Source organism: Acartia tonsa, chromosome 11, assembly GCF_053477335.1.
Source record: "Acartia tonsa isolate MP-2025a chromosome 11, ASM5347733v1, whole genome shotgun sequence".
NCBI classification, from domain to species: domain Eukaryota; kingdom Metazoa; phylum Arthropoda; class Copepoda; order Calanoida; family Acartiidae; genus Acartia; species Acartia tonsa.
In genome coordinates this window covers 13,777,419-13,798,256 of record NC_137270.1, presented here as the reverse complement: position 1 = coordinate 13,798,256, position 20,838 = coordinate 13,777,419, and the positions used below count along the sequence as shown (strand labels likewise).

General features: G+C 34.9%; 2 protein-coding genes across 14 annotated transcripts; both read left to right on the top strand.

Moving 5' to 3' along the window:
- The first annotated feature begins 60 nt into the window (after nucleotides 1-60).
- On the top strand, nucleotides 61-11,213 carry LOC145331971 (poly(U)-binding-splicing factor PUF60-like). Of its 13 annotated transcripts, none has more exons than XM_080176849.1 (16): nucleotides 76-156; nucleotides 479-517; nucleotides 1,842-1,897; nucleotides 2,426-2,562; nucleotides 3,019-3,130; nucleotides 3,529-3,630; nucleotides 3,927-4,028; nucleotides 4,122-4,259; nucleotides 5,167-5,311; nucleotides 5,800-5,888; nucleotides 6,126-6,252; nucleotides 6,507-6,628; nucleotides 8,248-8,321; nucleotides 9,180-9,255; nucleotides 10,151-10,237; nucleotides 10,391-11,213. In XM_080176849.1, exons 1-16 carry the CDS (start codon nucleotides 111-113, stop codon nucleotides 10,496-10,498), a joined length of 1,560 nt encoding a protein of 519 aa, XP_080032975.1. In that variant the 5' UTR covers nucleotides 76-110; the 3' UTR covers nucleotides 10,499-11,213. The 13 variants fall into 13 exon arrangements, with proteins under 13 accessions (XP_080032971.1, XP_080032983.1, XP_080032975.1 ...); XM_080176852.1 differs by lacking the exon at nucleotides 1,842-1,897 and adding an exon at nucleotides 985-1,040 and having other exon boundaries at nucleotides 79-156; XM_080176850.1 differs by lacking the exon at nucleotides 1,842-1,897 and adding an exon at nucleotides 1,920-1,975 and having other exon boundaries at nucleotides 85-156.
- Nucleotides 11,192-20,830, top strand: SerRS (Seryl-tRNA synthetase). Its single transcript, XM_080176862.1, has 15 exons — nucleotides 11,192-11,421; nucleotides 11,960-12,080; nucleotides 12,916-12,986; nucleotides 13,642-13,742; nucleotides 14,459-14,553; nucleotides 14,991-15,108; nucleotides 15,439-15,535; nucleotides 15,937-16,031; nucleotides 16,690-16,759; nucleotides 17,026-17,082; nucleotides 17,836-17,924; nucleotides 18,377-18,524; nucleotides 19,085-19,182; nucleotides 19,602-19,691; nucleotides 20,430-20,830. The coding sequence occupies exons 1-15, from the start codon at nucleotides 11,275-11,277 to the stop codon at nucleotides 20,521-20,523; spliced, it is 1,491 nt and encodes a 496-aa protein (XP_080032988.1). The 5' UTR covers nucleotides 11,192-11,274; the 3' UTR covers nucleotides 20,524-20,830.
- Nucleotides 20,831-20,838: the final 8 nt, after the last annotated feature.

Sequence of the window (20,838 nt, the reverse complement as noted above, 5' to 3'; positions counted from 1 at the left end):
CCAAGTTGTAACTTATACAATATACATTGATAATTTTGTCATTTACTACCTCTAATTACCTAGGTACCTACCATATATAAAATTTCAGAACAAGCATTGTTACACTGAAAATGGTTGTTAAGGAAGAGACTGGCTATGTTGATCCTGATATGTTCAGTAAGTTGCTTTTTATACTGATGCTACTATATAATTTGAAATGTCAGTCTCTAAATTTTCAGAGTTTTCTCGTCTGCTGATCATGACAGGTGGCTGGATTTTTTTGTAAAGATTCCCCATACCAATGTGCATCAATACTAATGGGTAAGATGGAGACTAAAACAGCACAAAATCATCCCAAGACTTAAATCTAAAAATAAGACTATCCTGGGACCTATTTGAAGCTTCCCTAACTTGTACTAAAATGATCAATCAATACATATGTATTAGGACAATTTTTTTTTATCCCTAAAATGTCTTGTTAATCTATATGTTATTTTAGGAGAATTGAAAGAAACTGGATCACTGGTGTATGGTCCAGGTAGCAAAGGAGATAATAGTGTCCACAGAGCTCTGGTTAAACCATCTTCATCTGAGGTAAATATTTAGTAGTACCAAGTAGCAAGGAAGATAACAGTGTTCACAGAGCTCTGGTTAAACCATCTTCATCTGAGGTAAATATTTAGTAGTACCCAGGTAGCAAGGGAGATAATAGTGTCCACAGAGCTCTGGTTAAACCATCTTCATCTGAGGTAAATATTTAGTAGTACCCAGGTAGCAAGGGAGATAATAGTGTCCACAGAGCTCTGGTTAAACCATCTTCATCTGAGGTAAATATTTAGTAGTACCCAGGTAGTAAGAGAGATAACAGTGTCCACAGAGCTCTGGTTAAACCATCTTCATCTGAAGTAAATATTTAGTAGTACCCAGGTAGCAAGGGAGATAATAGTGTCCACAGAGCTCTAGTTAAACCATTTTCATCTGAGGTAAATATTTAGTAGTACCCAGGTAGCAAGGGAGATAATAGTATCCACAGAGCTCTGGTTAAACCATCTTCATCTGAGGTAACTATTTAGTAGTACCCAGGTAGCAAGGGAGATAATAGTGTCCACAGAGCTCTGGTTAAACCATCTTCATCTGAGGTAAATATTTAGTAGTACCCAGTTAGCAAGGGAGATAACAGTGTCCACAGAGCTCTGGTTAAACCATCTTCATCTGAGGTAAATATTTAGTAGTACCCAGGTAGTAAGAGAGATAACAGTGTCCACAGAGCTCTGGTTAAACCATCTTCATCTGAAGTAAATATTTAGTAGTACCCAGGTAGCAAGGGAGATAATAGTGTCCACAGAGCTCTAGTTAAACCATTTTCATCTGAGGTAAATATTTAGTAGTACCCAGGTAGCAAGGGAGATAATAGTATCCACAGAGCTCTGGTTAAACCATCTTCATCTGAGGTAACTATTTAGTAGTACCCAGGTAGCAAGGGAGATAATAGTGTCCACAGAGCTCTGGTTAAACCATCTTCATCTGAGGTAAATATTTAGTAGTACCCAGTTAGCAAGGGAGATAACAGTGTCCACAGAGCTCTGGTTAAACCATCTTCATCTGAGGTAAACATTTAGTAGTACCCAGTTAGCAAGGGAGATAACAGTGTCCACAGAGCTCTGGTTATACCATCTTCATCTGAGGTAAACATTTAGTAGTACCCAGTTAGCAAGGGAGATAACAGTGTCCACAGAGCTCTGGTTAAACCATCTTCATCTGAGGTAAATATTTAATAGTACCCAGTTAGCAAGGGAGATAACAGTGTCCACAGAGCTCTGGTTAAACCATCTTCATCTGAGGTAAATATTTAGTATTCCCAGGTAGCAAGGGAGATAACAGTGTCCATAGAGCTCTGGTTAAACCATCTTCATCTGAGGTAAATATTTAGTAGTACCCAGGTAGCAAGGTAGATAACAGTATCCATAGAGCTCTGGTTAAACCATCTTCATCTGAGGTAAATATTTAGTATTCCCAGGTAGCAAGGGAGATAACAGTGTCCATAGAGCTCTGGTTAAACCATCTTCATCTGAGGTAAATATTTAGTAGTACCCAGGTAGTAAGGGAGATAACAGTGTCCACAGAGCTCTGGTTAAACCATCTTCATCTGAGGTAAATATTTAGTAGTACCCAGGTAGTAAGGGAGATAACAGTGTCCACAGAGCTCTCGTTAAACCATCTTCATCTGAGGTAAATATTTAGTAGTATAATTCAGATTAATTTTAAAATCTCCTGACCAATGAGCATCTACTCTATAACTTTCTAGGTCCGTCAGTCTGTCTGTAATGCACTTAATGTCGTCAATTTAACAGAAGAGAAATGTATTTTTCTCTTCTGCATCTCTTTACTTAAAGGAAATAAAATTTTGCTCTGTATGTAATCTTGTGTAATTTGTATCATTTTCTAGGCTGCCCAGATCCAAAAGGCGAAGAAATATGCCATGGAGGTGAGCATAAAGATGGTGTTGATGAAACAGACCTTATCCCATCAGCAAGCACAGACCAAGGCACTCCAGAGACAACAGGCATTATCCATCATGTCAAGGTAGTATTACAAACAATAATTGTGGGACCCAATAGAAAGGGAGGAGATTAAAACTACATTTATATTCAAATAGTAATCACTGAAATATTAATTTCATGGAATTACACTTTTAGTTTTAGTAGCTATGCTACTCTATGATTTCAAATGTCTGTTTGTCTGTAACTATTTCTCGGCTGCTATTCAATATAGACTGCTGGTGACATTTTGGTTAAGATTCCAATGTTTGTTCGTGTTTTTGTCAGAAAATGCTTAGAAGGACATTAATTTATCCTTAGACGACTATTATCTTATATACTATATAGAATAGACGTCTGAAATTATGTGTAGGTAATATTTTTCTGGCCAGTTAGCATTTACTCTTTACCAATATCATTATTTAATATTTATGGATGTTTTTATTATTTCTAAGGGAGAAGAAATGATTTATTTAACGACTCATTTCTTTAATTTTTTAAGGATTTATGTTGGCTGTATAAATTACGATACTAAAGAGGAATCTGTCAAGCAGGCTTTCTATGCATTTGGTCCTATCCGTTCCATTACTATGTCATGGGATCCTATTACCCAGGTAAGTGGTAGGCTTTCTATGTATGTGGTCCTATCTGTTCCATTAATATGTCTTGGGATACTATTACCCAGGTAAGTGGTAGGCTTTCTTCATTTGGTCCTATCCGTTCCATTACTATGTCTTGGGATCCTATTACCCAGGTGAGAAGCAGATTTATTAACATGTCATTCTCTCTCATTCGTGTTGTATTAAAACTTTGGGTACTTAATTGTTTATTCGCTGGTTTAAACTAGCAGGATTTATGTCAATTTAGCTACTATTGTCTTATCCCTTAAAATTCCTTATTATTATGGATATTTATCATTACTTATAAAAATCTGGCTCTACTCTGAAAGAATAGAGTAGTTGTGAACTTCTTTCATCATTATTGAAGAAAAGTAATGAAACTTTCTGTCTAGAAACATAAGGGCTTTGCATTTGTTGAGTTTGAGACACCTGAAGCTGCGCAACTGGCCGAAGAACAGATGAATGGTGTCCTTGTTTGTGGTAGAAATATTAAGGTAGCTTAAAATTCATCATATTTTGGCGGAAAATAAATAAACAAAATGGCTGCTAAACGTGTTCGTTTTGGCGGGAAAATAGATAAACATGATGGCGGGTGTAACATATTCTTTTTGGCGGATAATCTTGTTCTTTTTTGAGAGAAAAAACATTATGGTGGATGTTACATATCCTTTTTGGCGGGTAAATTTCTTACTATTCAAAATACTTTTTTAGATCATTATATATTTCATTCTTCAGTGTTTTTTTTTTTTTGTTAAAAAAAAATAAATTGTTTACCTATCCTTTATTATAGGTTGGGCGACCAAGTCAAATGCCTCAGGCACAACAATGTATCCAAGAAATTCAGGAGGAAGCCAAGAATTATTTTAGAATATATATCTCTTCTATTCATAAGGTAAGTTATCTGCTGAAATCTATTTCATTATATAAAAAAAGTATGATGTAATACATAAAAAATGCATTAAATTCATCACCAAAAACTTTTTAGGACTTGGCTGAAGATGATTTAAAGTCCGTGTTCTCTGCCTTTGGCCCCATCAAGACAGTGAGCCTGGCGGGCACTGGGGTGCCGGGCAAACATAAAGGATACGGATACATTGAATACTCCACCCAACAGGGCATGACGGTAAATATCAAAACATTATTTTAAGCGCAATAAAATAGACATAGGATCTAATTTTAAAATATCAATTAAAAAGTTATAATTTTTAAAATACAAAATGGTGGACAGCAATTGCTTATTTTGGCTAATAGCGGGAATATTTGCTGTTTGGGCGGGAAAATGCAAAATGGCGGACATATACTTAGTAATAGAGTAATTTAGAATGATTTTACAAAAACAAACAAGATTGAAAAAACGCCATATCAGCAATTTTCATATGCAAAAAAATAATAGTATTAGTTCAGTTTGTTTAACTTATGTTTAACAGAAATGATTTTAAGGTGTTGGAGATCGAAGCTGTACTCTGCAATCATAAAATCCGGTTTATAATCACAAAATCTACAAAATACATTCATTACATTTAGTTCAATTCTTAAAATTAGGGTTTAGTTAAATTGATTTCTTAACTAAAGGGTAAGTAAGTAGTATAAAAGGACAAGTTTTTAATATTTTTTCTGATAATTTTTACTTTTTGTATAATTGTCTCAAAAATATGAAATGTCTAGGGCAACTGGGTTAATGTACTGATCCCCTCAAACTTTATGTTTTGTACTTTTAAAAACACCTATTCATATAAATTTTTTTTGAATATTAATCTATCTTTATTAGAATCAAACGCTTTGAAAAGTCAAAACACTGTTACGAATTTTGAGTTCATTCTTCATTATAGTTGCAAAACGTAGCTATAATTTATTTCTTGCTTTTTATAGATGCATTAAAACGGGGATTTATGGGATATTTACATTAATCCTGCTACTCTTTTCAAACATTTATTAGGACTCAATTTTTAAGGAAATATATTAGGTTCAGAGTAAACTGCCACCAAAATACTGCCAGCTGTTTTTTAACCCGCTCTTTTTCTTCTATTTAGGACGCCATCAGTTCAATGAACCTGTTTGATCTAGGCGGTCAGTTTCTGAGGGTTGGACGGGCCGTGACACCCCCCGAGACAAAGAACAATGGAATGCCTACCCAAGGACCGACTCCCCTCCCCAAAGCAGCGGCCATGGCAGCAGGTATTTTTAACTATCCATTCCGCGGGGATCTTAAGGAATAAGACATTGGAGGATAAATATTCAAAAACAAAATTTGATTACTCAATCTGAAGATAGCAAGTTTGAACCAACCAAAAAATATTAAATTAGAAGCTCGTAAAGTTTTTAAAGGCAACTATTAAGAGCGTATGAACTACATGAACCAATAAGTAATTTATTTTTCAATGTCCTCTCCCTCCCTGATTTATTTTTACTTTCGGTGCTTTCCTAACCTAGTGCATGTCGAGCCCTGGATCCCCTCCACTTCTTCACTTTTAAAAATTAATTGAAAATAAAGGGGGGGTGAGATGTACATAAACAATAAACTTACTCCCCCCCCCCCATTTTATTTTTGATATATTAAAAAAATAGATGTTGAGGGGGGGGGGGCATTGGTGGCCAACAAGGCACATTTAGAGATAACGCCAACTTTTTTGGAGATAAGATTTTTATATTTTTTTTTATTTTAGCCACAGTAACTGCCAAGATGACAGTGTTGGAAAGTGTGACTAAAAATCTTGGAGTTGATGCTGCCAAATTCGCTGATGCTGATGCTAAGGTAAGAATCCTCTTGGAATTAAAATTTTTAAAACTTATGTACAGTATAAATTACAAATTAATGTTCCCTCCCTTCATAAGAAAGAAGATTTTTTATTGGTGATTTTTAACATACAATAAAAACATGAAAAAACATGCTTTCAGTAGCTGTGTTATTGTTATACTATTTATCATTAAGATATTTGTTTTGATGGTCCACAAATAGATAATAATTTCTAAAATTGTAATTTTTTTCTAGAAGAGGTCGAGATCCAGATCTAAATCAGCGGAGAGAAAGAAGAGAGATAGTGCGGTGAAGACTGAAGTCAAACAGGAGGATATAAAACCTGCAACCTTGCAGCCGGTTCCTGCGGTTGCTAATACAGGTTTGTTTGTTTTTTGTAGCGCAGCTACTCAATTTAACTTGGGTTGTTCGTCTGTACGTCACAAAGAATAAAATAACAGGATATCAAACCTGCAGCCTTGCAGTCGGTTCCTGTGGTTACTAATACAGTTTTGTTTTGTATAGTAGCGCAGCTACTCTATAACTAGGATATCATATGTCATAAAGTAAGTTACAAAGCATACCTACCATGTTTTTTAACTGTTTATATGGAAGTTATCATATTTGTTAATCTAGGTGACAGTGTTGATCCCCTAAAGGCTGCAGCTGATGCCGCTCACCAGCTGGAGCTACAGAAGAAGCTGCAGGAAGGTCAGGAACCTGTTTCCATTTCACAACAGGAAAATTGCAGTATAAAGGTAATAATATGTTGGATATTAATTTAAATTAATAATCCTATATAATAGTAATCCTTATACTAAAGAAACAGGATGTCTGTGTGTCTGTGTGTTTGTTTGTACTTAAGGATCTCGCTAACCGCTGAACCGATCGGGTTCTCCCTAACAGGGTAGCTTCTCATAGGTCCCGGGAAGGTTTATAACTGTTTTGGGGGAGGGTACCACCACCCTCCTAAGAGAAATTACAAAAGAATCGAAATTTTAAAAAGTTTATGGGATACTTTAACGTCAAATAAACAGGTATCGTACGTAAAAAATTATAGTAGAGACTTTAACAAACAAAAGCATTTAAAGTGCCACCAGAGGCCTCTAAGTAATAGCGAAGGATCTCGCTAACCGCTGAACCAATATGCTTCTTCTTTACAGTGAAGCCTCTAATAGGCTCTAAGAGGGTCTTATGCTATTTAATTTTTTCAAATAAGTCTGTGTATGGTTTTATCCTTTTTTTTGTGCCCTCCGAATATAGAGCCTCTAGATGCTAGGGGCGCAGCCGCTAGTAAATGTACAGGGTGCACCACATAAATCCGGACTTTTTCTTATTTTTAAACAAATAAACATAAAATCATCAATTTTAAAGATTTTATTGAATTTTAAAAACTGGGAAGGAACCTAGGTATATGACTATTAGATTATTTAATAAAATCGCCCCCAGCCTCAATCACCGCCTCTACCCGCCCCCTGAACCGCCCGCCGACCCTGGTCACCATGTCCCTGTTCAAGCAGGCGAAGTTCTCCATGATAGGAGCAATGAGAGAGGTCTTTTTTATATGGGCGCGTCTATTGGTTCATGCTTTAACTGCGCTCCAGGCCCAAAAGTCCATTGGATTAAGATTGGGGCTGCTGGGAAGCCACATCTCCTTAAGGAGTGAGTAACAGCAAGATCCAAATTAACCCATCTTTAAAGCTACCCTTTGACACGGCGGCTCTCATTTTGGCCACAGTTAAGCTAGAACAACGTTTTATACCTTTTTAAAAATGGCACGAAGATTAAGATAGGGTTATTAGCGCAATACATAGTCTAAAACGAGTTTTAAGGTTCCATATGGGCCCCTGAAGTCAAGAACCGAGAAATTTTCAAGATTTTGACGTTTTTGACATCTTAAAATCTACCACGATCCACTTTGTCGGAGTACAACAGCCCAGTCAGCTGGGATAGAGAGCTCTAGTCTTTTATAGTGTTTTCACTAGGTATCTGATAGTATCTCCAGCAAGTTTCATTAGTCCATCCCACCTACAGATGGGCTGAGGTCAAATTTAGTAGGCCCAAGTCATAAATCAATGGTAATTTATCTGCGCGATTCGAATCTGCCTTGTTGAACATATGCGCGGCCAGCTCGGCGTACACGTCCTCCATCGTCCAAAGATTTTCATGGGCAAAAAGGTCATTACCTAAGCTTTTTATAGTGGGGTCAAACGTCCTAATTGGTCAAGTAGTTTTGGCGCTATGGCCGTTTTAAAAAAGTCCGGATTTATGTGGCGCACCCTGTATATAGTAAAGATGATCACAGTTCCTTTTAAGGATGAACTAATTATTCATAAAGAAACTATCTATCAATCTATCTGATTTATTAACTTTTTAGGGACAAGAGGCTCGTCAGCTAGTCATGCAGAAGCTTATGAAGAACAGAAATGAAAGTGTTGTGCTTTTGTTGAAGTAAGTTTAATATCTTTTATACCTAATACTTGTTAGTTTTGTGCTTTAAATTTCAATGATTCCTGTAACAGTTAGGTATAATTTGAACAATTGATATTTTTTATTAGATGTACATTCATGATTATCATGAATTATGAAATAGTGTATCCTCAGATGATAAGTCACAATATATCTAGTGTGACAATAAGCGAAGCATCTCTATAATTATGTAATACAAAACATTAGTAAGTCAATATTATTGATAAATCCTCGATTTCATTATTGTTATTTTTAAAAGCCAATCCATTCTAAAAAGAAAATTTCTATATATAGGCACAACGTTTTTATTAAAAATTGTATTTTTAAAAGCGAAGCTTTTCTATTATTAGGGTCGGTCCGTCCGTAACGGATAGCTTTTTTCGTTAATTTAGGCATGTTAGAATTGTCCTATCGATTTCAAACTTTGCATGGTGATTCCTTTAATAGTTAGGTACGATTTAGAAAGCGTAGCAACTCTATAATCAATACCAAAATTTCCGTACGTCCATTTTAAACATGTTAATTTTTTTAATTTTTTAACAACAAATTTTTATGTGATCTAATATTCCGATTGATCTGATTTTTGGAATAATGTTTCCTGGGACAACAAAGTACAACATTATAAGCGAAGCAACTCTATAATCAAGTCCTAAAATGTAATTATGTCCATAAACATTATTCTGTATCAAGCAGTTTTTCAACAATTTTACTTACAATTTTGCCTCTTATACATTTATATTCTGATTATTCAGTTATGACACTATACAAGTGTTAATGTCCGTTTGTCCTACCGTTTCAGTGCTTCGCTTTTATGGATGTTGTTATCCTTGTTTTTTATAGAAATATGGTTGGACCGGACGACGTTGATGAGGATTTACAGGCAGAAATTGAAACTGAATGCTCTAAATATGGAAAGGTATGAAGATAGGTAGATAGATGAACAGCTAGATAGAGGTATAAATAGATAAACAAACAACAAGCAAGGTAGACAGATTAATAGAAAGTCCCCTGAGTTTTTAGGCCAACGAATGAGGAAACGTCTTTGTATCTGTCCGTGTTCAAAGGCCCTTTTATTCCCCTCCCATAATCAATATTATTGATTGATTTGGCTTCCTTTTCTCAGGTATACCAAGTGGTCATCTACATGGTGGAGGAACAGCTAGATTCAGAAATAATATGATTGATTGATTTTTCAGGCAGACTAGGTGGTCATCTACAATGTGGAACAGCTAGATTCATAAATAATATGATTGATTGATTGTTCAGGTAGAACAGGTGGTAATCTATAAGGAGGAACAGCCAGATTTGGAAATAATATGATTAATTGATTGTTCAGGTAGACCAGGTGGTCTTCTATTAGAAGGAACAGCCAGATTCATAAATAATATGATTGATTGATTTTTCAGGCAGACTAGGTGGTCATCTACAAGGAGGAACAGCTAGATTCAGAAATAATATGATTGATTGATTGTTAATGTTCAGGTAGAACAGGTTGTAATCTATAAGGAGGAACAGCCAGATTCGGAAATAATATAATTGATTGATTGTTCAGGTAGACCAGGTGTTCATCTACAAGGAGGAACAGCTAGATTCAGATATAATATGATTGATTGATTGTTCAGGCAGACTAGGTGGTCATCTACAATGTGGAACAGCTAGATTCATAAACAATATGATTGATTGATTGTTCAGGTAGAACAGGTGGTAATCTATAAGGAGGAACAGCCAGAATCGGAAATAGTATGATTAATTGATTGTTCAGGTAGACCAGGTGGTCATCTACATGGAGAATTGATTGATTGATTATTCAGGTAGACCAGGTGGTCATCTACAAGGAAGAACAGCCAGACTCGGAAATAATTGTCAAGATTTTTGTTGAATTTGAAAAGTTTGAACAGGTAATTGTTGTTCACCTTATAATTAGTTAGTAATTCCTAAGACAATATAATTTTTTATAAGTGCGTTCAGTTTATAATTGTCAGTGTTCGTTTGTCCGTCTATTTTTTAAATTTCGCACAGTGTTGATATGGTCATCCTTGTTTTTTTTTCAGGTAAAGGCTGCACGAGAAAGTTTAAATGGAAGATTTTTCAGTGGCAGAAAAGTTCAGGCCAGCGTTTATGATCAAGATCTTTATGATCAGCAGGACCTATCTGGTTAATATCTACCTCCAATAGCAGCTTTCCACATTTTGTGTGGATATAAAAGTTGCGCATTTTTTGTCTTTTATTTAACTGATTTTCGTGTAACTTATTTTTTTTTCAAATGATATTTTAGTCTAAATATTAAACTGTTATTATATTTTTTCTTCAAGTGGGCAATTATTTTTTATTCAAAGGGATAAGACAATGGATAATAAATTAACTTAACAATCTGAATCAACCAAATTAAAGAAAATAGTTTTTCAACGTTAGGGAGCATTTGACTGTAAAATATTCTGAACTTTTTATAGATACGTTCTTTAACTCGTTGGCCTAAGAAGCTTTGTTTCTTTTTATTAAATCTAAATTACTTTCTACAAACCTTTCCACCTTTTTTTTTGATCTACAAAAGGGAAATTATGTAAATCATAATTGTGGGTATACAACAATTAATCGCCCATTGTCTTATCCCTTAAGATCCCTGAAAATTCTTAATCATGAAAATCTAAATTATACTAAACGTAAATTGCTATACTGTTATTTATATTTCTATTAATAGAGGCATACAAATATTTTTGTGTCAAAATGTAATTATTATTATTTTTGTCTTGTATTTTATTTTTATGTTTCATCATGGAAAAAACTCGCATTGTTATCATCATAAAAAAAAAACCAAAAATCCATCAAAACCTCATCATTGATCATCACTCATTATAATTATCATATTTTTTCAGAGTCCCTCTCTTCGCTGTGTGAATCTTAAAGGTCACCTAAATACCATCTAAATCAAATAAAAATGGTTCTTGATATTGATCAGTTTCGCCCGGAGAAAGGCGGCAACCCGGACAAAATCCGGGAGAACCAGAAGAACCGGTTCTGCGATGTTGGAGCCGTGGATAAGGTTATCGAGTTGGATAACAAATGGAGGGAGTGCAGATTTGCGGTAAGATTTTATTATTCTTTTTAGAGGCTGTACTACATTTAGGTTTCGGTCCGTCTGTACGTCAGTATCGGATAGCCTTTAGTAATTTTGACATGTTTATATCTTTCTATCGTTTTCAAACTTTCTTTGATAACTTTTGTAAAAATAATGGACAATTTAGATAGTTCATCATCCATGTTTTTAACTATTTTCACATTTACATGGAGTTGCTTAGGAAGAAAACAATTTATGTTGACTTACATTGCCCTTCAGTTGTTTGCCTTAGGCCATCTAGAATATAGATTTTTCTATGTTAGTTGAGTATGTACACTCTCAACATTTTAAAATTTCCAGGGATATCAATGGATCAGACGATAGATTGACTTACGTTTCTAAAAACGAAAAAACAAGTTTTTAAACCACACACAGGCAAATTATTTAATCCAACGAATAATATAATATGGGTACAAACCTTTGGGTACCAGTATCATTTTCAGTCCAATGTCCCCTCCCTCCTTGAAATTTCCTTGATTAAATAGTCAAATAAATGTTTGTAAAGGCTGATAACTGGAACAAGCTGAAGAACATGGTCAGCAAGGCTATTGGGGAGAAAATGAAGAAGAAGGAACCAGTTGGAGATTCTGACAGCCTGGAGGATTCTTTGATTAGCGGTCTTGCTGGTATGTGGATAGATAGAAAGTTAAATAGACAGACATATAGACGGATACATATTATAGACAGATAGACATTAAGGAAGAAGAAAGAACCAGTTTGAGATTCTGGCAGCATTGAGGATTCTTTGATTAGCGGTCTTGCTGGTATGTGGAAAGATAGATAGTTATATAGACAGATAAAGAGACACATATATATGGATGGATAGACAGATAGACATTAAGGAAGAAGAAAGAACCAGTTGGATATTTTGACAGCCTTAAGGATTCTGTGATCAGCGGTCTTGCTGGTATATAGATAGATAGATAGATAGTTATATAGACAGACAGATAGACGGATATATATGGATAGACAGGCAGACATTAAGGAAAAAGAAAGAACCAGTTTGAGATTCTGACAGCATTGAGGATTCAGCAGTCTTGCTGAAATATCGATAGATAGATAGATAATAAAGATAAGATGAGAAAAAAAGGATATAGTTAGCTTGGTAGATAAACCAATGGATAGATTTATTAGATTCAATTTAGTATAAAGATAGATACAAAATTTTGTGATTTGTTTAATGAATGATTCATTGCATAAACCTCCCTCTTTTTTTAAGCAGCTGCGCCCCTAGCATCTAGGGGCTCTGTTTTCAAAGGAGCTAGAAAAAAACAAGACTTAAATATGAAAATTATATAGTCTAGAAACATCACAGGATCTATGTAAAGCTTTATTTTAAGAAAGAAACTTATCAGTTCAGAAATAATTAAGATCTTAAGATTCAGACAAAATAAACTTAGGACTATCTACCTTATAATCTAGGAAGGATTATAAACTTTTTTTAAATGAATACTATTTTAGAGCTGAACCTTGAGACCTGCTCTGGACTCACTGTCACTCAAATGAAAAGAATTAGAGTTCTTATTGATGAGGTAATCTTTTGTTCAATGCGGCTTCCAATCTGACTCTTTTTTTACTGGATATAAACCGGTTCTGGCCTGGGAAAAAAAGTCTTAATACGAAAAATATACTTTATATGGAAATTCTTTTTTGTATGCTATAAATGGAATACAGAATCCGAATCCGGAATTTGTTATTTTAATAGCTAGAATCCGAAAATCCGGAATCCGTCAAAAAATAAGAATCCGGAATCCACGGATTAATCCGTTTTATTTTTGGGCGGATTTTTGTAAAAATCCGAATCCAGAACAAAAATTGGACGTATTGCCAACCCTAGTTTATGACATTAAGGGATTTAAGAGATATGACATTTGATTTAAGTACAATGTACATCCCTAATTATGAAAAAGATTATTACCTTCTACCTCTTATGTAAATCAAAATTTGCTTACTGCTAGTTTATACATATTTTTGGGCGGATTTTTGTAAAAATCCGAATCCAGAACAAAAATTGGACGTATTGCCAACCCTAGTTTATGACATTAAGGGATTTAAGAGATATGACATTTGATTTAAGTACAATGTACATCCCTAATTATGAAAAAGATTATTACCTTCTACCTCTTATGTAAATCAAAATTTGCTTACTGCTAGTTTATACAAATTATTCAATTTTTATTAAATTAGGCTGTAGCAGAGAACAACAAGACCTTGACCAGCCTAGAAGGAGAGAGGGATAACTTGCTTAAAGAGTTCGGTAACTGGCTTCATCCCAGTGTACCTATTAGGTAAGGGCTTTATTATAAGGCTAAAGGCCTCTGAGAGCACTTGAAGTGGGGATGGTTGGTGTCTCCCACCTTCCCCCTTTCAATTTTAGTTTTAAAGGGGGGGGGGGGGGCGAAAGTGACACTTTTTGAAACCAAAACTAAAAGTCAAAGGAACTCAACTAAAAAAAGAGTTACAGGTCTGACATTTTGCATGGCAGTTGCTTTATAGGGGTACAATATGGAACTGTGAAGAAACTGCGTCGCAACCGCCGAAAACCGCCGAGAAAAGGCAAAAAAAAATTCGGCGGGAAACGGCGGTTTTCGGCGGTTGCGCCGCCGTTTCTTCACAGTTCCATATTTTACCCCTATAAAGCAACTGCCATGCAAAATCTCACACCTGTAACTCTTTTTTTAGTTGTGTTCCTTTGTTGACTTTTAGTTTTGGTTTCAAAAAGTGTCACTTTCGCCCCCCCCCCCCCCCTTTTTATTAAATAGGTGAAGTTCAAAAGAAAAATCCTGTTACTTTAATATTATAAGGATAAATTAATCCAATTATCTTGATTTTTATACTTTTGATTCCTAGCAAAATTAGGCACAATGTTATATAACAAAGAATCATCATAATTAAGTTAATACCTATTATTAATTTAATATTTATAAGTTTGCAATGTTCGTATGTCTATTTCATTTATTGAACTTTGCTTTCATGGATGTTCTCATCCTTATTTTATATTTAGTAATGATGAAGACGCGGATAACAGAACAGAAAGAACTTGGGGAGATATCACTTATAGAACTAAATATAGCCATGTAGATCTCATTCATATGATAGGTACGTTTTTATTAAATTTATTACACCATCATATTATACCTAAAAATCGTTGTAATTAACATAATCGAATATTAAGACAATGCGATGAATATTTGGATTACACTTCATTTAGTATGGCAAGCTTAAAGTTTTATTAGAGGGGTAATTGACAATGGACTAAAAAATTCATTAGGTACCCAAAGATTTATTAAAATGCTCCCACCTTTGATAGCTTGAAACTTTTGGTACTTCTATTAAATCAAATCAAATTTGATATTCATTTGCGACACAAAAGGCTTTTACATTAAATCTTGATATGATTGTACAAACTAGGTTTGTATAAACTTCCACCACTTAGTCTAAAAAAGGGTAAATCATCATATTTACATCAAGTTATAGTCCATTGTCTAATCCCTTAAAATCCATGAGGGGTTTATCAATAAAACTTTTTTTTACAGGTGGAGCTGACCTGGAAAGAGGAACAGTGACCAGCGGGGGCAGAGGATATTATCTACAGGGTCCTGCAGTATTCCTACAACAGGGTCTTATTCAACTGGCTCTACAGACACTGTACAAGTATGTATTACATTGCCTGCGAATGTAGCGCTTCTGATCGTTGTCGGGAAGGTTCGAATCTTGACCCTACCCCGCGACACAACTTACGACGTTAAAATATTTACCTAACGATGTTCTATCAGATGTGCGACATAAAATTTAAGATTAAAGAGAATGTCTTGGTTAAAAACAGGTGCAACTCATAACCATGTCCTGAGTTAGAATTACCAGACTAAGGTCGTGCTATGAAATGGTTGGTTGTCTACAATATTTTGGATGATAGATAGTGCTTTAAGATGTGCTATTTCAACTGTACCTGGTAAAAAAATAATGGCTGTTTTTTTTGTTCAGGAAGAACTACACCCCCTTGTACACACCATTCTTCATGAGAAAAGAGATTATGCAAGAAGTTGCTCAACTTTCACAGTTTGACGATGAACTTTACAAGGTTAGACTATTTGTAGAGTATCGTAGCTACTTTATGTTTTACATTGTCTGTTCGTTCCAATTTTGTGGGTTCTAAAAGTAGCTGAACTTTCACAGTTTTGTAATGAACTTAGCTTTATTATTAAGTAGCGTAGCTACTTTACGTTTTACAATGTCTGTACGTCTGCATATTTGTTTCAATTTTGTGTGTTCTATAAGTTGCTGAACTTTGACAGATGGCTTTTTTATAAAGTAGTGTAGCAATATTTGATTCTGTCTGTTCATCTGTTTATTTTCACTTTGATTATGCTTTACTAGGTTGGCTTAGTTGTAGAGTAGTGTAGCTACTTTTTTTTACTGTGCCTGTACGTCCATCAGTTTCTGAAAAAAAAATTTTAGATGTAATATTGATATTTTTTCAAGGTTATTGGTAAGGGTAGTGAAAACAAGGATGACAAAACTGTGGATGAAAAGTATTTGATTGCTACCTCTGAACAACCTATTGCCGCCTTCCATAGGTAACTTTTAGAAGCATTTTTTGGCTATCCTTTCCTGCAGGGCACTTTTAAACCTTACCTAACCTAACCTAAAGTATATATTAAAAATTTGTTTTAGGGAAACCACCATGATAATATGTTAATTAGCAATATGATTAAATACTTTCAATTTTCTATTAGGTATATTATTTCCAAATATTATGACTAATAAAATCCTAATCTTATGATATATACATTATATTATGCCTTTTTAAATAGAGGCATATCGTTTTTACCTTTTCTTAAGTTCAAATTTGTCAGGTACTTATTTTAATATTTTACTTACCATAGCTACCTTTCAGTTTTTTTCAAATAGGGTTTGTATGTATGTAAATGAAAGGACATTTACCCTTTCTTATTCTTACAAACAGTGTTTCGGAGCCGTTTGATTTTGATGCGGCTCCGCCGGCTCCGACCTAAAATCAAGAAAGACTCGACATATTTTTTCCCCCCAAAGAGTTACCAAATTATAATTTATAAAAAAAATCTCTTTATTTATCTAGTACGGAGCCGGAGCCGTTTTTAACGAAAATTACGGCTCCGGCTCCAGCAAAATATGACGGGTCCCGGCTACGCAACGCTGCTTTTTATTCTTGAAAAGCCTAAGGTCTCATTAATCACTAATCTTGTTTGAATTTAGGGATGAATGGGTGGACGAGAAATCCCTCCCCATCAAATATGCCGGTATCTCATCCTGCTTCAGACAAGAGGTAATCCATCCCTGAGATTTTAATTAACTGAACGATAAATTGATACACATTTCAAATAATAATAGTTTTTTCTCGCATCCTCGCATTCCAGATAATTTGTAGGCCTTCTTATGCCCTTTAAAACAGTGTGTGGGTATGATCTGTACGTTCAGCCGTTTGGCAGCTAGCAGCCTTTAAAATTCATAGATTTTTGGAAATATTCGTTACAAGAAATATTTTACCGTTAACTGCAGTTGTTCCAATAAATTTTCATTTCTTAAATCTAGGTTGGATCCCATGGTCGTGATACTAGAGGAATCTTTAGAGTACATCAGTTTGAAAAGGTAATTTCAGGGGTGTATATTCTAGCTGCACTATTCATTTTTTTCCCCTGCTGCAAATTTTTATATTTTTTCCCCTCCCTAGTTTTTTTCCACCAAGGAATAAAATGGTAAAATATTTTCAGAACTCTATATTTTATTCATATTATGCTCCTTTAGCAGGGACAAATTTGCAGAATATACACCCCTTGGTTTATATTGGTTTTAATATTGAATACACTGTTTCTTGCATTTGGTGGGGATTGGAAACACCCATGCAAGGACAGCCAAGCTTTTTATTCTGATGGGGGTAAGATAAGGAGATTGAAAGTTTTATTAGGGTAAACACCCCTTTACCGCCTATCTTGGACGTATATTCACCAATGACCATGTAATGTTGTTAGTCAAATTGTTGCCAAATTCTGTGCGCGCCACTGGATACACTCATTGAAAAGAATTGGGCATTTTTCATTTTCTGATATCAAATGTTAACTGTATCTTGTAATTATTTCCTTAAAATGTCATGATTTAAAATTGGTAGATGTCCTTTCTATCTTTCTATCTATTTTTTTCTATTAGCGATTGGTATCAATCTGTATGTTTATAAAGAGGGGAGATAGGTTGTTCTAAAATTCTGTAAAGGGGTAAGTTTTAAGGCTTAAAAACAGTAGTAGAACGACAATAAAGCCTTAAAACTCACACCTTTACGGAATTTTAGAACAACCTGCCTTCCTCTTTCTCCAAACTCTTTATCTATTTATCTATCAATCTATGAAGGTGGAACAATTTGTGATAACCTCCCCCCACGACAATGCCAGCTGGGAAATGATGGATGAGATGATTGATAACGCTGAAACTTTCTGCAAGTAAGTTTTATTCACCAGCAACTGCGCCTCTAGCATCTAATGGAGGTGTTGGCATTAAAATAGCCTTATTTATCACCTGGACATGCTTGGAGCTTGAAAGGGATAACTTATAAAGGTCTTAACGGAGAGATAAAATGTATTTATTGCAAACTGTTGAAATATAGATAGGTTTTACCATTTCCATTAATCCATAGATTGTATAACTTCATTGTCATTTGTATTGCCCTAGGGACTTCCAAAACAGTGGTCTTTATGAGTTCGTTTGTATTAGCCAAATTTCATCGGATTCTCAATATCTTTTTAGCTAAAAGTATCCGAAAGCAAATAATAATGATGAAGTAATTGGTTGTGTCTGTTAAAGTAGTGGGATGTATTTGTGTTTCTAACGAAAGATAGTTATCATTATTTTTATTCACAAAGGAATAATCTTTTATAAAACCTAATCTTTTTAGATTGTTGAACATCCCTTACCGTGTGGTGTGCATCGTTTCTGGTGCCTTGAACAACGCCGCGGCCAAGAAACTGGACGTGGAGGCCTGGTTCCCCGGCAGCGGTGCTTTCAGAGAGCTGGTTTCATGCAGCAACTGCTTAGACTATCAGGTAGGTGTAAACGAATATATATATTGATTTCGATAGATAATAATCTGTACAACTAAAAAAGGAACTTCTTGCAGACAAAAATAAGTAAAGAATAGAGGGTACAGGGGTTAAATAACTGTATGTTCACGGGGTGTGGATAGACCCTGTGCTGACTTTCAATGGGGTCTTCGAATATCAGCTAATAGCAATATAATTAACATAGTCAAGTCGCAATAAAAGAGCAGAAAGCAATTTGCTGGCAAAAGAAAAAGGTCCCCACCACTGAAACTAGGTAGTTGTCTGGGTTATACATGTATAAATGATTATACAATATACATTTATTGCTAAAACAGACCTTCAGTTTATCCTAATTGGTGTTGTACATCAATTTATCGTCAGTTGTCTTAACATTGATGATACCTGGTATTAGTATATGATATTATGATATGAAGAATGTGTAGAAAAAAATCAAGAAAATGAACCAGTCTACTGAGTATTAACATATTTATTCACGTAGACTGCGTGTTAGGTATGGACAAACCAAGAAAATGAACCAGTCCACTGAGTATTAATATATTTAGGCACGTAGACTGCGTGTGAGGTATGGACAAACTAAGAAAATGAACCAGGCTACTGAATATTGTCACATGCTCAACGCTACAATGTGTGCCGTTACCAGGTTAAACTTTTTTTGAAGCATTATATTTATAGTAGCGAATTATATATATCTTTGTATGTCCGCAGAGGGAGAGAGGGGACAATGGACGGTTTATTTTACTAGACCCCAAAGATTTAAAAGACGTTTTCTTATTCGTTGGCTTAACAACTATAGAGATGAGATGAATCATTAGGCAGAGTGTACAAACGTTTAAACCACAAATTGTAATCTACAGAAGGGATAATTTTGTGCGTCATCATTGTGGATGTTCATCAATTTATCGGCCATTGTCTTATCCCTTTAGATTCCTGGTCTGTAACGCTATGGGGAAATTTTTTCTTAGTTTGCCGCTATTTGATATAGACCTAAATGATCTGCATCTAGTTTACAACTCACTTGGTCCGTAGGTCTGTCGGTCATGCAATTTTACTATGTTTTAGGGTTATCTGTGTTCTCATGGAGATGAACCAAACTGAGACTGGTATCAAGGTCCCTGAGGCACTGAAGCAGTACATGCCGGAGAAATACAAGTAAGTTTTTTCTTTATTAACTCGTACTTCTAAAGGAGAGGAGGGGGGGCATTGGACAGTAAATGATTTTGGCCTCAACAGATTTATGAATAACTGCAATAAATCTTGGTTGGGTTTAACGAATCTTTAATGTTTTCCTAAAATAATTTATTAATTATTTTGTTTGCCATCATTGGGGATTTCTATAAATTTTTCTTCCATTGTCTTACCCCTTAAGGTCATTTATCCGATGACTGTTTTTGTTTATAAATCTTAATAACTAACCCTCTTTTTAGCATTATGAAGGTATTTTAGCTAAGATAATCATCATGATAATCATTGATCTCTCAATTCAATTTCAGTAAGGAACATCTTCATACATGGGCGTTGTATATTCTGCACAAGATTCTTTTTTCCTCCGGCTGCAAAATATTTTAGTTCTTGGCCCATTCGTTTTTTCCCTCCTACAGGAAAATGGAAAAATGTTTTCAGTTTTCGTTAGCCAATTAATTTTTTCCCCCTTCTACATATTTTCTTATTTTTTTCACCAATGAGGGGGGGAAATGGAAAAATGGTTTTAGTACTTTTTATTTTATTTATTTTCCCCCCTCCCACATATTTTTTATTCATCCCCCCTCCTTAGCAGGGGATTCCATGCAGAATATGCACCACAGTCTTCATGGGCAGATAGACAACCCCTAATATAGAGAGTAGCTGTGCTGGCAAAATCAATATTTGAATTTTTAATCCACTATTCAGGGAAGAGATCCCTTTCATCAACGCCGCCCCCATCGACGAGGCTGAGACCAAGAAGGCCAAGAAGCAGAAGGATGGACAGAAGAAGGACAAGTAGATGTCAACCAATCACACAAAACCAACTGATGCATTAAGAATTATTTTGGGTGGATTTCTCAAATTTTACTAATATTTGAATTTTTTTGATGCTATGATTTGTATTATAAATTCATTCATTTTTGGTAAATTTCTAATCATCAGTTGTTTAAAAAAGACAAAGTTTGTCTTGACCTTTCTAACCAAATATCTTCTCAAAAAAGGCTTCACTGCTAAGCATAACTTTATTATCTTCATAAGCATAATTGTCCAAAAATGGTTTTAATCTTAGTTTTTTTTTTGGTACATTATGACTTATTGGAGAAAAACCATAAAT